This window comes from Typha angustifolia, chromosome 11 (assembly GCF_048772165.1).
Source record: "Typha angustifolia cultivar Huaian chromosome 11, ASM4877216v1, whole genome shotgun sequence".
Lineage (NCBI taxonomy): Eukaryota > Viridiplantae > Streptophyta > Magnoliopsida > Poales > Typhaceae > Typha > Typha angustifolia.
Genome location: NC_133249.1, coordinates 8,229,869 through 8,246,673, shown reverse-complemented (window position 1 = coordinate 8,246,673; position 16,805 = coordinate 8,229,869). Strand labels below are relative to the sequence as shown.

Here is a 16,805-nt window from a genome sequence, read left to right as displayed (position 1 = left end):
TCAAATAGAAGAATGTAAAAACATTTTAAAGGTATTTTAGTTATTTAATTAGTAGAGTTATATAAATTATAAGTCCGAGTTAATAGCCCTTAGTCAAAATAATAGTAGAGTATTATAAAAAAATTTATTGGGAAAATAAAATGTATAGGTATAAAATCCTGAAAGACAGTAACAACAAATGATAAAAGTATTTCTTAGATAGTATTATTTTAATCTAGTTAACATGATGGATACAGAATAGAAAATAGGATAATTACCCCCCCCCCCCCCCTAAAGAACCCTTTTTTAATTTCCAAGATAGCGCCATATAATATAAATATAATGCACATTTTCAATTAAGATATTACTAAATAATATTATATTCTCACCTGGCCCGCCACTAAATTTCTAATAATAAATCCTGGCAACACCCTTGGTCAGCTAAACAGGCTTCTCTTTTCTTCTTCCTTTTGCCAATTTATTATCTCTTCTTTAGGTAGAATATGATAGTATTATAATTTAACATTATAAAACAAAGATGCAAATCAGCATAACCAATGAGACATAACCCCAAGATGTTGGATATAATAAGGACAGTCAGTGTACTGCATGGAAATATTAGGTAGAATAATAGATTTTCTCCCACCGGTACTGCAAAGGGTTATTCTTCAAGTATGGTTCTTGCATTATTTTTAATACTTACATTTTGAACCATTGGTGTTATTCTCTCAACCAATTTACTTAATGGCCAACATCGACACCAATCATATATATATATATATATATATATATATATATATATATAGTTGCGAAATGGCTAAGCAGGCTGAACGGTAGTGATGTAAACAATAATTTACCCTAGAATTAAACAGTCTAAAGTAAGAATTTTTGGCTTAATCTAACCTAGATGTTGGATATAACAAGGATTCCGAGTAGTACAAATATTTTGTAGAATGATTCTATTCTGGATTTCCCTTCAACCTTTTTATCATGGCTGCAGCAATCTAGCTAGCATGCACTACAAGATCCACCATAGTATCATGGAAGCACTAGATTTTGACTTTCTCACTAGAATTATGACACCACCGGTAAATGAGTACGGATAAAAATAAATTAAATTAAATTAATATTAAAATCCAAGCAAAAGAAAAAGTACTTTTATTTTAACAATTTAAGAGCTGAAAAGCTAAGATACAGACAAGACAAATATCAACCATCTTTTTGAATATGGAAACATTTAAGCACGAATAAAGTTTAATTAATATATTAAATTATTATTTCGAAATAAACATTGTTAATGCATTGCGGAGCTATTAAAATAAATCAAGAAAAAGAATCACCACTAACTCACCAACCCATCCATTAACAAAAGGGCAGCAGATCCTCTGCATCCTTCGTTGAGGAAATCTATTACAGCCAGAAACTTGGCAAAACCTGAATTGGCTACCAAAAGACAAAGTACTCCGGATGTAGCAAGTTCCTGAAGTTAAAAGATACAGACGATCTGGCCCCGGTGAAGTAGCCAAATCTAACTTGTAATCTTGTACTAGTAACAGGAAAGGATTCGGTCCCCAACGCACTCCTTAAAACTCGCCACCTTCTCCTCCTCACATTTACTTGCGCCTCGTGTGCATTCTCCTCTTCCACTTGGCTTCCTCGTCGCGTTTCCTTCTCTCTCCATTGTAACAATATCGAGTACTACCCAAATCTATTGCCAAAATCCACTCATCCATGAAGAGGGAGGAGTTAGATTATGTCTTGGTTCCTCTCGGGCTCTTGGTGATGTTGGGTTATCATGTATGGCTCCTCTTTCGCATCTTGAGGCATCCCACCACCACCGTCGTCGGCATCAACTCCATCAACCGCCGCATCTGGGTCCGCACCATGATGGAGGTTATTTATTAGGCCACCACCTTTTTAGTTACCACTGCTAGATTATATTACCTCATCTTGTACCTCTAAGTTAGCTTGCCAAAGAGTCCAGCTCTTCCGTTGCTTACTTATCTATCCTCGTTTTAATGAATCTTACCTAGTTAATTGTTTGAATTCGTTTCGGACCAGTTTCGTTGCGGAATAAAAAAAAAATAGTACTAAGTCTAGAATGAGGAGTTATTTCGAGATAAATGAAATTTTTTATCCTAAACGATTATCTTATCTCACAACTATTATATTATCATATCATGATTATTTTTAAAAAATTGATCACAAATTAATTTAACTTAATGTCTCATGTTTGCATAGTATAAATACCATCACAGATGAATATCTCATATCAAAATTATTTATTTATAACTATATTTTAATATATTATTTAAGAGTGTAAATTAATTATTTATCACTTATTCCATTTTCTTGTTGCATTTGCTAATGATGTAGTATTAATTTTCTACAATAAAGAGGTGTATTACATAGCCTCACTTATTCCACTCTACCAAATGGTCTTTTGAAAACAGTCGCTTATTCATATGAATATTTAGAAAATATTTCCATTTTCCGGTAAGTTACTGTCTGTATTTCTCGTATAAGATGGTGTCTTCCATAAAAGAAAATCTATTGGGAATAGCAACCTTTTGGAAATGGCAAAAATACCTTTCTCTATGGACTTGTTTAAATAGAGATGAGTCAGAAAGGATCAACTTTAACAATAATTTTTATTTTTATTTTCTTTTGCAAAGGTGAGAAAATAATTAAGATGGCACTAATTTTAGTCATATATATATTAATATATTATACGTACTAATTAAGATATATATAATTGATGTAGGACTCCGCCAAGAACGGCGTCTTAGCCGTCCAAACCCTCCGCAACAACATCATGGCATCGACTCTCCTAGCCTCCACCGCCATCATGCTCAGCTCGCTCATCGCCGTCCTGATGACGAACAGCAACGGCAGCTACCGCGGCCTCCGCGGCGAAGCCTTCGTCGTCGGCGCCACCAGCGACCTCGCCCTCTCCGTCAAGTTCTTCGCCATCCTCGTCTGCTTCCTCCTCGCCTTCCTCTTCAACGTCCAGTCTATCCGCTACTACAGCCACGGTAGCATCCTCATCAACGTCCCCACCAAGAAGAGCTCCCTCTCTCCGGGCTTTGCGGCGGAGTACGTCGCCAAGGTGTTGAATAGGGGGAGCCACTTCTGGTCGCTTGGGCTGCGGGCGTTCTACTTCTCCTTCCCTTTGTTCTTGTGGGTGTTCGGGCCCATTCCCATGGTGGCTTGTTGCTTTGTTTTGGTGTTCATGTTGTACTTCTTGGATGTGTATTCTGAGTGGGGAGTGAGAGGTGAGGACGGAGAGTGTTAGAGCTCGCACTGCCCAATTATTAAGTGGCATCCTGTGGTGGTGGTGCAGATCCGATCCGAGTTCAACGGTCGCTGAATGCGGATCTTAATATGTCATGCATTATTTGTTACCTAGATCTTTGGCGAAGTCATGCATCAGGACTTTGGTATAGTGAAGTCATGCATGTGGACTTTGGTATAGGTGAAGTCACGCATTACGTAATCTTAATGTCTTCACTTAATAAACTATATGCAACAAAACTTTTTGCATGGTGCCAAATTGGGCAACTCTAGAGCCGCCTTCTTCGCATTGACGTCAAGAAAAATATAAAATAACTATATATTTTTAATTTAGCTAAATAATGATATAATAGTTATTCTTGATGCTACGTAAAGTAAAATTAAAGCTAACATTTTTTTTTGGTCTTATATAAATTTATAAAAATATTTTTTGATATGACATAAAGTGGAATGATGGAATGAATAGAGATATACAATGGCTATATATTATTGTTATTTATATCTGCAATGGTTATATGTAATAATCTCTATGTATACAATGATTATATATTAACTGAAGCAAGATATGCAATACCTGTAAGCCCCCGTAGGTATGCAGTGCTTGAAATGATGGAATGAATTCGAGATATACAATGGCTAGATATAATAGTTGTTTATATATGCGATGGTTATATATAATTGTCTTTTATGTATACAATGACTATATATTAATATAAGCTAAATATGCAATGCTTTTAATGTCTTTGTAGGTGTGCAATGCTTGAGAGAAAAGTTATCACATGTTCAATGATTTATAGGGAAGCCTTTACATGCACAATGCTCGGTAGCGTGCTATGTAGATATATGCAATTGATATATACATCTAACCAAATATGTATGCAATCAATGCACTCATACGTACAATTCAGTATACAATTGATGTATAATACATCCAAACAAATAGATATGCAATATGTAACACCACCCACAGGCCACATGCTCATGTGCCCACATAGTATGCATGACTCGTATGATAGAACGAATAGTTGGGCATTAGCACATGAAATAAGCATATACTCAGGATGCTGCGATTCTTGATTTAGATACAAATTGGACACGATCAAACTACTTCAAATTATATTATTTTTTATCTTTATTTTAGGAAAATAAGATGACTTTTGGCAGCTGCGTTTGAACGCAACTGGAGGGCATTCGAAAACGGCGTTCAAACGTTTGATTCGCTCATCCATAGCCCTATTTTTGGATGTTCGGATGCAATCAAGGGGCATTCGAACGCGTGATGGATAAGTTATGTCGTAAAAGGATTTGTTTAGGGTTTTTGGATAATTGGCTAGCCTCCAAATATGTGAAAAAATAATAAACTTGAAATTATTAATTATTGAAACTTGTTTTGCATCTAATTTGAGCCAACTTCTCCCTCCTCCTTCCTCTATCTCGATATCCAACCTAAGCTCTTGTCAACGGCCAAGACTAATCCTTTGTCGCTTCTCCCTCCTCTCTTCTAGTGACCAGCCACACCTAGAAGCTCCCTTCTCCCACCTTATCTTGTTTAAGACACTAATCCGTCCACTAAAGCCATCATCGTCTCCTATAACTCTAACCATATAATCCACGTCTATCCTACCACCTCTTGACCTTTGGTCATTATCGCCTTCATAACTTTTGATCTACTAGCCTGATCGACGAGATTTCGATTGCGTTGGATTTCTGACTTCTAGAGAAACAACATATCCAAACCTTAGATCGTTTCAATAGTTAGATCGATCTATATTTCTTTCACAAGTTTTATATTGAGTTCTGTTCAGATTAACAAATTGGATAGACAGTCATCTTACTCGAGGGTGACCGTAACAAGTTGGTATCAGAGACAGCCTTCCTTAGCACACATCCACAATGATGTCAACCACTAGATCTATGACAACTCGAAGAAGAGAAAAAGAAAAGGAGACATCCATGTGTGTAGGAGAGAGGAACTCTAGACCTCCATGCACTGCCACCCAAGGGCAAGAGAACCACGCAAGACACAACGTTGCCTCCTCCACCCTTATTCACGAATCCAAACATGGAGATGCTATCAAGGTCCATTAAAGTTTTGGGATAGACGTTCTCCACTATTCTCATCCAAACCATCGAAATCTTGAGTCAAATGATCACACAACAAAACGCCAGTTTGTTGTGAGCGATTTGAGAAGACCAATCCGAGGACATGAGGTACACAGATCTTCCACACTAGAACCCCCTTTGATGGTTTCACCAATCGACCAAGAATAAGAGAGAGAGACCACGCCTGAGTCAAGGTAAGGTGGGCCTCGCCGACGAGCACGATTTGTAGACGAAGATGATGATGATCCCTGGATTAAGAGGGATGAAGAGGAAGATCGAGAAGCTAATAGAGGATGTCGGAGGAACCATGTATGGCTAGAGGAGCACCCACCTCCAATTAGAGCTGGAGCAAGATTCAATACCAATCGCAATACCGGCATCCACAAGCGTGTTGATCGATTGGAGTTTCTAATATTTTGAGGTGGAGATCTAGTAAATTGGCTCTACCATGCCGAACAATTCTTCATCTTCCAAGGCACAGAGGAGGACCAGAAAGTTCTCCTTGCATCTTTCCACCTCAAGGATGCGGCGCTACGGTGGTTTCATTTGGGTACCACTCATAGGCTGATCAAAACATGGGCGGAGTTTAACCATTTGGTCTACAAATGGTTTGGATCATCGGGCTACAAAGACTTTCATGCTATCTTGACGAAGATGGTCTAGAAAATGATGGTGAGAGCCTACCAAGAGGAATTTGAACGAGTGTCTAGCCTATGCACACCACTATATTTGGATATTCAGCTCAAATCCACATTCATCACTAGTTTGCAGGAGAACATTCAAGCCAGCGTACGAGCGCTATGAAATACAGATCTAGGGCAAGCCATAGAGGATGCTTTACTCATGGAGGAAAAATATGAAGCACTTAGAGGGCACTTTGAGGCAACCATGGAGTAGCAATCTACAACCAAAGCCGACGCATGCAGTTGATGGCTTAGATTATCTGCATGCAACTAGACAGCGGCCACCTTTTTGCATTTCTAATGATGTGAGAACATCCCCTAAGACTTCTATACAAACTCTAACACCTACACTGGTGGAGGAGCGAAAAGCCAAGGGGTCGTAATTTAGATTTGACGAGAAGTTCACTTCGGGGCACTGCTACGTGAGACAAACCAGTTCAATAATGCTTATTGATGTAGAGATCGAGGAGGATGTGCCCAAGATGAGGTAGCTGTTGGTGAACAACACAAGAATGAGCAATAGCTAGTGACCAAGGTGTTACGATCCTTCCTCGGCTATAGGCTCTGATACCAGATTGATACGAACCCTCTTTTGGTGCTATGGCTCTGATACCAGATTGTTACGATCTTGCACGGAACTTTGAGATAAGATCCCTAAATATCCCGCCGTTGGATCGCTGTGAAATTTTGATATGTTGTAGGCCCGGAAAAGAGCTTTCCAACGGATCTAGTTTGAGGCGAATCGGAGTTGGGGATCTCGAGATATCGTTCGTTTAGTGGACGAACGTCAGGATACTCTGTTTTTGGATTCCGTGGATGAAGGCACGAAATCCTAGGTAATGGTGGATTGTGGAGGGCCGGTGTTGATGGGGTGGCACCGGTGTAAAAGTGATGGTGGAAGGGTTATGGATGATGGAAAGGTTGGGATAGCGATGGATAAATTGGAAGAAGGGGGAGAAGAGGGCCACTCCTAAGGGACTAGGGTGATTGGCCTGTCGAGGGAGATTAGAAGCGGCGTCGCCGGGGAGATTGAGGGAACGAGAGCGAAGAAGATGAAGGAGGCAAGGCAAACTCAATTCTCAATATTCAATAATAATTTTGGTTGCCCTACACATACTTTTATAGGCTAACCAACAACTCAATCTTATCCTAAAACACAATCTTATCCTAAAACACAATCTTATCCTAAAACTCAATCTTATCCTAAAACTCAATCTTATCCTAAAACTCAATCCAAACTCGAGACGACGTCGGTGAAGTCCGAATCGTATCAATCCACCACGCTTCCGCAACCTTGTCCTCAAGGTTTGAAATTTGGGAAGCGATCCATGATGTCTGTCTCTAGCTCCCATGTAGACTCGTCAGTAGGTTTGCCCAGCCACTCAATCAGCACTTCAGTCCCTAATCTGGATCCTTGGCGTCTTCTCCTACGACTTAGGACTCGAACCGGCTCATTGGAGCCATCTTCCTCCATTGGTTCGGGTAAGGTCGAACCCACTACATGGTTAGGCCCGATCTGGGCCTTCAATGCCGAGACATGGAAGACGGGATGTATCCTGGTTCCTTCAGGTAGGTCCAATCGGTAAGCTACTGGACCGATTCGTTGTAGCACTCGGTACGGACCATAGTACTTGTATCCCAACTTTTGGTTCAAAATTGGCCTCAATGTGGATTGTCGATACGGTTGAGCTCGAACGAACACCAATTGATCCACCTCAAATTCTCGCTCACGTCTGCCTTTGTCATGCGTTTGCTTCATGCGGTTTTGTGCTGTGGCTAGGTGAGTCTTGAGCCGTCTCAATGTTTCATCTCGATCAGCAAGCTCCAAGTCAAGCTCAGTCCTATCCGTCGCTGCGAGTCTATCGTAGGCACGCAAGACAGGGGGAGTGCGCCCATAAACCGCCTCAAATGGGGTCATGCCAATGCTTGAGTGATGAGCGGTATTGTATGACCACTCAGCCCAGGGAAGAAATTTGACCCAATCCTTTGGTCGATCCGCCACAAAGCATCGCAAGTATTGCTCTAGTCCACGATTCACCACCTCGGTTTGGCCATCCGTCTCGGGGTGATAAGCTGAACTAAGATTGATTTGAGTCCCTTGCAATCTGAAGAACTCGGACCAAAACTCACTTATGAAGATGCGATCCCGGTCTGACACGATCGTCCTAGGCATCCCATGCAAGCGTGCCACTTCCCGAACAAAAATTTCAGCAACCCTTTTTGCTGAAAACGGGTGAGACAATGTTATGAAATGTGCGTACTTGCTCAGTCTATCCACCACAACAAACACCACCGATTGTCCTCGAACTTCCGGCAGCCCCTCGATGAAGTCCATGGAGATATCCTCCCAAATACGCTCTGGTATCGGTAGTGGTTGCAGTAGCCCGCTAGGCTTGAGTGCCTCCGATTTGGTTCGTTGGCAGATTTGACATTCACGCACATACTTCTTCACGTCCGTCTTCATCCCAGTCCAAGTACAGTTTTGGGCCAGCCGCTTGTAAGTACGTAATACCCCTTCATGACCTGCTATAGGAGTATCATGGAAGTGTGCCATCAATAGCCTCCGTAGCTCTTCGTTTCGGGGTACCTTGATTCGCCCGTGCTCTAGTACTAACCCATTGCGCTCCTCGTGCTCGGGGTTGCTTGAGGGGTTCGCTCTCAACTCCTCCATGAGTCGGACCAGATCACTATCCTCTGCACTGGCTCTTCGTAGATCTGAAAAGAAAGGAAAAGTGGGTGCCGAGAAAGAAGCGAGCTCCCTTTCTTTTGAAAGTTCAAGCAGCGGTTTACTTCCATCCAACAACACTCTCTGATCATCTCTCCAAAAGGTCAATGTGAGGCTTATAAAATCAAAGGTCACGGGCCCCAAGCTCCGAAGCCATTGGGTCCCTAAAACAATATCGGCACCTTGCAAGGCCAATGGATAAAGATCCAATGTGAAAGTTTGGCCTTGCACCTTCAATTCTGCACCTCCACAAATAGAATCTGCTCGCAAGGTGGTGCCATCTCCAATCGTCACATCGAACCCTTCCATGGGTTCCGACTCGAGCCCAATCTTCCTAAGGAGCCTCATGTCAATGAAGTTGTGGGTGGACCCGGTGTCAATCAAGATTCTCACTGTGGTTTTCTTGATTACACCGTTCACCCGCAAGGTCTTTGGCGCGGCTGTCCCCGAATAGGCGTCGAGGGAGATTTCGGCCTTCGTGTCCTCCACGTGTTGTTGCTCCTCAACTTCTTCTCCTCGATGTCCAGCCACATCTGCACCTTCAGCTGCCATGGGTGGAAGATCGTGGCCTTTTCCTTTGAGTTGTAGCTTGGCAGGGAGCTGCAACGTCATCACCGGTGACGAAGCTGTCGTGGTCGACTGTCGATTGACCGAGGAGAATGGTAGAAGATCGCTGGAGGCCATATGCGATTTCTTCTTAGTTGCCGACTCACTATGGTTGCAAAGGGAGCTAGTGAAAGGCGGCCCAAGTGTCGAAATTCGCGATTTCGGATCATCTCCTTCACCACTGATGAGGATTCCTGATGAGGGATATCCAGCGACCAGGTGTGGGGTAGCCAGCACTTCGCGGTTTGTCGACGAGGTCTCCGGTGCATGGGAAGATGTGGAGGTTCCGAGGGCTGCTACAATGGTTGAGGATCTCATTGTAGCCGGTGGCAGTTCGTTGCGGCTGACCATAGGTCGAGGTGTAGAATCTCGCTCTTGCTGGATAGCCGAACTTTCCCCTATTTTTGTGATGAACGGGGAGGCCGTGGAGGATGTTGGGTATGTTGTGGAGGGTTCCCAATGCTGTCTTGTGATTGCCTTGCTTGTTGAAAAAGGTTTCGTCCATGCCCGTATTTCCTGCATCATCTCCATCATTATTTGCTTGTTGATGGCAATCTGTTTGGAAATAGACCCCAACATGGATAGAACGCTAGGTTCTTCCGTATTCCTATTAGATCGAGTGATCGTCATTGGAAGCGCTTGTCCGAGGAACGGTGGCTCTGATACCAGCTTGTTACGATCCTTCCTCGGCTATAGGCTCTGATACCAGATTGATACGAACCCTCTTTTGGTGCTATGGCTCTGATACCAGATTGTTACGATCTTGCACGGAACTTTGAGATAAGATCCCTAAATATCCCGCCGTTGGATCGCTGTGAAATTTTGATATGTTGTAGGCCCGGAAAAGAGCTTTCCAACGGATCTAGTTTGAGGCGAATCGGAGTTGGGGATCTCGAGATATCGTTCGTTTAGTGGACGAACGTCAGGATACTCTGTTTTTGGATTCCGTGGATGAAGGCACGAAATCCTAGGTAATGGTGGATTGTGGAGGGCCGGTGTTGATGGGGTGGCACCGGTGTAAAAGTGATGGTGGAAGGGTTATGGATGATGGAAAGGTTGGGATAGCGATGGATAAATTGGAAGAAGGGGGAGAAGAGGGCCACTCCTAAGGGACTAGGGTGATTGGCCTGTCGAGGGAGATTAGAAGCGGCGTCGCCGGGGAGATTGAGGGAACGAGAGCGAAGAAGATGAAGGAGGCAAGGCAAACTCAATTCTCAATATTCAATAATAATTTTGGTTGCCCTACACATACTTTTATAGGCTAACCAACAACTCAATCTTATCCTAAAACACAATCTTATCCTAAAACACAATCTTATCCTAAAACTCAATCTTATCCTAAAACTCAATCTTATCCTAAAACTCAATCCAAACTCGAGACGACGTCGGTGAAGTCCGAATCGTATCACAAGGAGTTAGACTCGGTGGAAATACGAGCAAGCAACTTGTTATATGCCTACTTAGGAGCTGCGACATCGTCGATAATCTTACAGGTGGATGGCATCATTAGGAAGCATACCGTGCATATTCTTATTGACACGGGAAGTACGCACAACTTCCTAGATGAGCGACTAGTTCTAAAGATCACTGAGTACGCACAACTTCCTAGATAAGTGACTAGTTATAAAGATCGTGCTCACTTTCGAACTGATGGTAGGATTGGATGTCACCATTGGAGATAGCTGATACACTTAATTAGGATTTTATCTAATTAGTTAAATCCAACTCTGCGCAGTTTTGGAAAAATATTTGTAGAATATTCGACACATATCCAAATAATATCAAACTAGTTGGATAAGGTCGACAACCTCTAGATCTACAACTTTGATATTCATGACTTCTCCATATTTGGAATATATCTATGACAAAATGAAAGCTTAATCCAAAAGGTATTCGGAGAAGATAATGAATACTGGTTTAGTTGGTTTGTTAGGGTTTCATATTGTTTTAGAACTTGTTGGCTAGTCTCTATAAATATATGGATGGCACCCAACTTTAGATTGCTATTGGATTCTTGATTTATTGCCTCCTATCTTCTCTCTAGACTCCTCCCTCGTCCCTCTTCAGCATACTTCCACCTCTACCGTTGGCAAGGTTTCTTATCGCTTCTAATCTCCCTCGACTGTCGAGCCACCCCTCTTCTTTGAGATCTTGACCACTTCGTTCCCTTAACCTACTTCCCTTAATCACTTCTACAATCCACCCTCATCTTCATATCCATCCATAACCCTAACATCCGCTCCACCTATCACCACCACCATCACCCACGTTGTTCCGTATTTTCGTCCTGGCTACAGTTCGAATCTGCGAAGGGTGTAAATACAAAAGTTGTAGATTAGGAAGATACGGATCTAACCCAATTAGTTTCATAATTTGCTACCTACCAGAAAATATCTAACGAATATTTTTCCACGGTTGTGCGGACTACTTTCTACTATAAATTCATATCTTAAGGAACTATTCCGTAGCCGATCTTTTAGTTTTAGATCCCATCAATTTGGTATCCGAGCCTTAAAAAATTGGTATCAGAGCCTATCAATTGATGTCAGAGCAGGCGAACCTCAGACCTCCATTAATGGTTGAAACAAGGAAGATGACATCAACAAGGAGACCTATGGAGAGCACACCGACAAGGGATGACTCAATGCACGATGATCCTAACCGTGAGGCCAATTCCCTTGGAGCGACCACGGTAGGACCAAGTCAACCAACGTCTATAAGTTCGAATATGGATGAACTAAGGAGCATGTTCCAAATATTATTGCATAGAGTTGACAACATACAAAAGGATCACAATAAATTCAAGGAATATGTCGTGAATCGATTGGGTTCATTATCTCCTCGACGACAAATGGAGTTTCAAGAGAGACCAACGGTGGGACCCCATCGAACCGATACCCCACAGGTCTAGGTGCGTCATATGAGTGTCAATGATCCCCTCCTACCTATGCCTTCACATCATCCCCCACCTCCGTTATAAAACCCAAGACCGGCGGTGGTGGAACCCGAGAGGCGTGAGGCACCAGTGCGCTTCGTCGATGAGGAGGATTGGCATTATGAGGATAAGCTTGATTCCTATGGAGATGGTGATGGACGTGCTCGAGGATTTAGAGAAGGTGATCAACATGCACAAAGATTTAGATCTTAACCAAGGATCTTTCGCGAACCTGACAATGCTATTTGGGGGAGAACCGCACGTTTGGACTTTTCAAAATTCCAAGGCGGTGATCCAACAGATTGGGTATTTCAAGTTGAACAATATTTTGATTGTCAAGGTATAGCGAAAGATGCAAAAGTCCATATGACAAGCTTTCACCTCCAAGGAACGGCATTGCATTGGTATAGATTGATTATTCGTGGTGGTGGATTTACCGGATGGGTTGATTTTTGTAGGAGAATTACACGCAGATTTCGGACAGCGGTATATGAAGATTTTGCTGCCACATTAAGCAAGATGGTTCAAAGGACTACCGTATTGGAGTACCAAGCTAAGTTTGAAAGAGTTAGTAGTCGTTGTGAGCCACCGTGGCCTGAACATACATTGATGAGTACATTTATTTTAGGGCTGCGAGAGGAGATACAAGCGGATGTTCGTGCTCTATGTCCTACTACTCTTGAGGAGGCTTTTGAGAAGACCGTGAGGATAGAACAAAAACATAGGACTCTAAAGATGGCAGCGAAAACTAATTGGGGCAACCGAGATGAGCGGTTTGCACCTAGAATATCGGCTGCAAATTCCTGCTTTTCAAAAACAACGACTGCGACTACTAGACCATGACCACCTTTGAGACCTTCTTCCGATGTTAGAGGAGACACTAGACCCCCCGTTCAAAATCTCACACCTGCCCAGGTGGAGGAGCAAAGAGCGAAGGGCCTTTGCTTTCGATGTGATGAGCGTTTCACCCCCGGTCATTGGTGTTCTAAACCGATGGGGAGTGTGATGCTTATCGATGGTCCTGAGGAGGATGATGAGATTGATGATGATGGAGAGTGTCCAGAGGAGACCCATGAGGAGACCGTTGAGGAGGCGTTGAGAAAGATATCCAAGCTGAAATATCGATGCATGCATATTCGAGTACTTTTGCGCCAAGGACGTTACGAGTAGATGGACTCGTTAGAAAGCATTGTGTGCACATCCTCATTGATTCGAGGAGTACACACAACTTTCTAGACGAGAGGTTAGTGAGGAGATTAAGTTTGAATGCCAAACTGACTACGGGGTTTGACATTGCTATTGGAGACAGCACGAAGCTTAGGGCGGAGAGCTTGTGTCACCGAGTCAGTATACGGGTGCGAGGACATGACATCATTGTGGACTTGTATTCGTTGGCGCTACGAAAAGCAGACGTTGTCCTTGGTGCTCAGTGGTTACAAAGTTAGGAACCCGTCATATTGGATTTCAGGAGCATGTGGATGAAATATAAACAAGGAAACAAAGATGTGCGACTTGATGGTGTACGGACTACGCCGATTCTTGCGATGCAGCCTATGGTGAGGCCGCTTGGTGTGTATGATTTGGCCTATCTTATTCAGTTAGGACCAGCAGGAGATGAGTCTCAAATGAGTTCAGGTACTATAATTGAATTGTCCAATTTATTAGATAACTTTTCTGGACTGTTTGAGGAGCCGCAGGAGTTGCCACTAAGGAGAGTGATGGACCATCACATAAAGATTGTACCCGGAGCTGCATTGGCGAACGTGAGGCCATATCTGTATCCACATGTGCAAAAAGAAGTTATCTCAAAGATGATAGCCGAGATGTTGGAGCAAGGCCTCATACAACCAAGTCATAGTTCATACCCATCCCCCGTGCTATTGGTGCGAAAAGGGAACGGAATATGGCATTTTTGTGTCGACTATTGAGCACTAAACGCTATTATTGTCAAGGACCGGTGTCCTATTCCGATTATCGAGGAGTTGTTGGATGAGCTTGTAGGGGTGACTATATTTAGTAAGCTTGACTTGAGGGCCGGGTATCATCAAATTAGAGTTCACCCGGCGGATGTGCATAAAACTGCATTTCGGACTCCGAACGGGCATTACAAGTTCTGAGTGATGTCTTTTGGTCTCACCAATGCTCCAGCTACCTTCCAAGGGCTCATGAATGATATATTTTGGCCTCTCTTGCGAAGGTATGTCTTGGTATTTTTTGACGATATTTTGGTGTATAGCAGGACTGAATTGAAGCATTGGCGGCATTTGGAGGACGTGCTGAATTTGTTGGAGCAAAACTAATTGAAGATCAAGAAGTCCAAGTGCTTATGTGGAGTACCAAAGGTGGAGTATCTATGCCACATCATTTCAGCAGATGGTATAGCGGCGGATCCTCAAAAGGTTGCATGTATGACCGCTTGACCTATTCCTACTACTACCACCTGATTGAGAGGATTTTTGGGGCTGACTGGTTATTATCGTCGATTCATAGCCGGATATGGCAAGATCGCTGCTCCTCTCACTTCTTTGTTGAAGGACTCTTTTAGATAGACGGATGAAGCCACTTTAGCCTTTAAAAAATTGAAAACAATAATGATGACAGCACCCGTTCTAGCGTTACCAGACTTCACCAAAGAATTCATTGTTGAATGTGATGTGTCGGGTGTTGGCATAGGAGTTGTACTAATGCAAGAAGGACGTCCCATTGTCTATCTTAGTAAGGCTTTATCGCAAAAATCTTAGCAGTTATCGACTTATGAGAGAGAGATGCTAGCAATTCTATATGCTGTGACAAGATGAATGCCTTATTTGATTGGTAGACGATTCATTATCCGAACCGATCAAAAGAGCCCTCCATACTTTATGGGACAGTACATACACACTCCGGCATAGCAGCGATGGGTCACAAAATTGCTGGGGTATGATTATAAAATTCAATACAAGAAGAGAACGAAAAATAAAACAGCGGATGTACTATCGCACCAACATGTTACCATCAAGCTTGCAGCCTATTCATCTCCTACCTTTCCCTTCCTTGATGAGCTGAGGTATGCTTATACATCTGACCCAGATATTTTGAGATTATTGTAGGAGGTGATGGATGATTCGGAGTGCCATCCTGAGTTGGAGAATCGAGGCAGTTTGCTGTTGGACCGCGAATGCATTCGAGTGTTGGAGCGTATTGGTCCGGTTGCATATCGTTTAGAGTTGTCGGAGAGGTCGAGAGTGCACCTTGTCTTTTATGTTTTATTATTGAGAGAGTGCATTGGAGATCATGAGATTATTGGATCGGTTCTACCGGAGCCATTAGAGGAGATAGAGATCGTAGAGCCAGTTCGAGTACTTGCTAGACGCCGACGACGACATGGTACCAGATTGGAGATAGAGATTCTAGTTGAGTGGCTTGGCAAACCATCTGATGAGGCGACATGAGAGTTAGAGACTGATATCTTGGAGCGTTTCCCTGACTTTTCACCTTGAGGGCAAGGTTGGGGAAGCGTGGTGGGCTGATACACTTAATTAGGATTTTATCTAATTAGTTAAATCCAACTCTGCACAGTTTTAGAAAAATATTTGTAGAATATTTGACACATATCTAAATAATATCAAACTAGTTGGATAAGGTCGACAACCTCTAGATCTACAACTTTGATATTCATGACTTCTCTAGATTCGGAATATATCTAAGGAATACTAGTTTAGTTAGTTTGTTAGAGTTTTATATTATTTTAGGACTTGTTGGCTAGCCTCTATAAATATGTGGATGGCACCCAACTTTAGATTTCTATTGGATTCTTGATTTATTGCTTCCTATCTTCTCTCTAGACTCCTCCCTCCTCCTTCACCATCCTTCCACCTCTACCGTTGGCAAGGTTTCTCCTCGCTTCTAATCTCCATCGACTGTCGAGCCACCCATCTTCTTTGAGATCTCGACCACTTCGTTCCCTTCGTCTACTTCCCTTAATCACTTTCACAATCCACCCTTATCTTCATACCCATCCATAACCCTTAACAAATCGGTATCAAAGCCTATCAATAGGACGACACTCCGAGTTGACTGTATCTATAGTGATATTCTAGTGCGAGTCCAAGAGCATTCCTTTGACATGGACTTGTATTCGATTGCACTCTAGGGAGCTAGCGTTGTCTTGGGGACACAGTGACTATAGAGCTTGGGGCTAGTCACTTTTGATTTGGGTGAGATGTGCATTACCTTCAAGCACAACGGTAAGAAAGTGCGACTTAATGCCATTCGACCACACCGGGGCACAACCTTGCAGCCACTTCAAGCCTTATCGAGCATCACTAACCAGGCCTATTTGATGCAGTTGGCTCTTACCGAGCCTGAGGAGACACACCAAGAAGGTGTAGCTGATGATTTGTCTTATCTTTCTCAGGAGCTTTTGGTCCTCTTTAAGGAGCCGAAGGAATTACCACCAGAGCGCGAAAAATGAGGTTCTAGTAGAGTGGGTTAGACGGAA

The 16,805-nt window shown here is 42.8% G+C and overlaps 1 protein-coding gene across 1 annotated transcript; it reads left to right on the top strand.

The window, feature by feature from the left end:
• The first annotated feature begins 1,615 nt into the window (after positions 1-1,615).
• LOC140770933 (uncharacterized) lies at positions 1,616-3,528 on the top strand. The gene is made up of 2 exons (XM_073112267.1): positions 1,616-1,872; positions 2,744-3,528. Exons 1-2 carry the CDS (start codon positions 1,711-1,713, stop codon positions 3,272-3,274), a joined length of 693 nt encoding a protein of 230 aa, XP_072968368.1. The 5' UTR covers positions 1,616-1,710; the 3' UTR covers positions 3,275-3,528.
• The last annotated feature ends 13,277 nt before the right edge of the window (positions 3,529-16,805 follow it).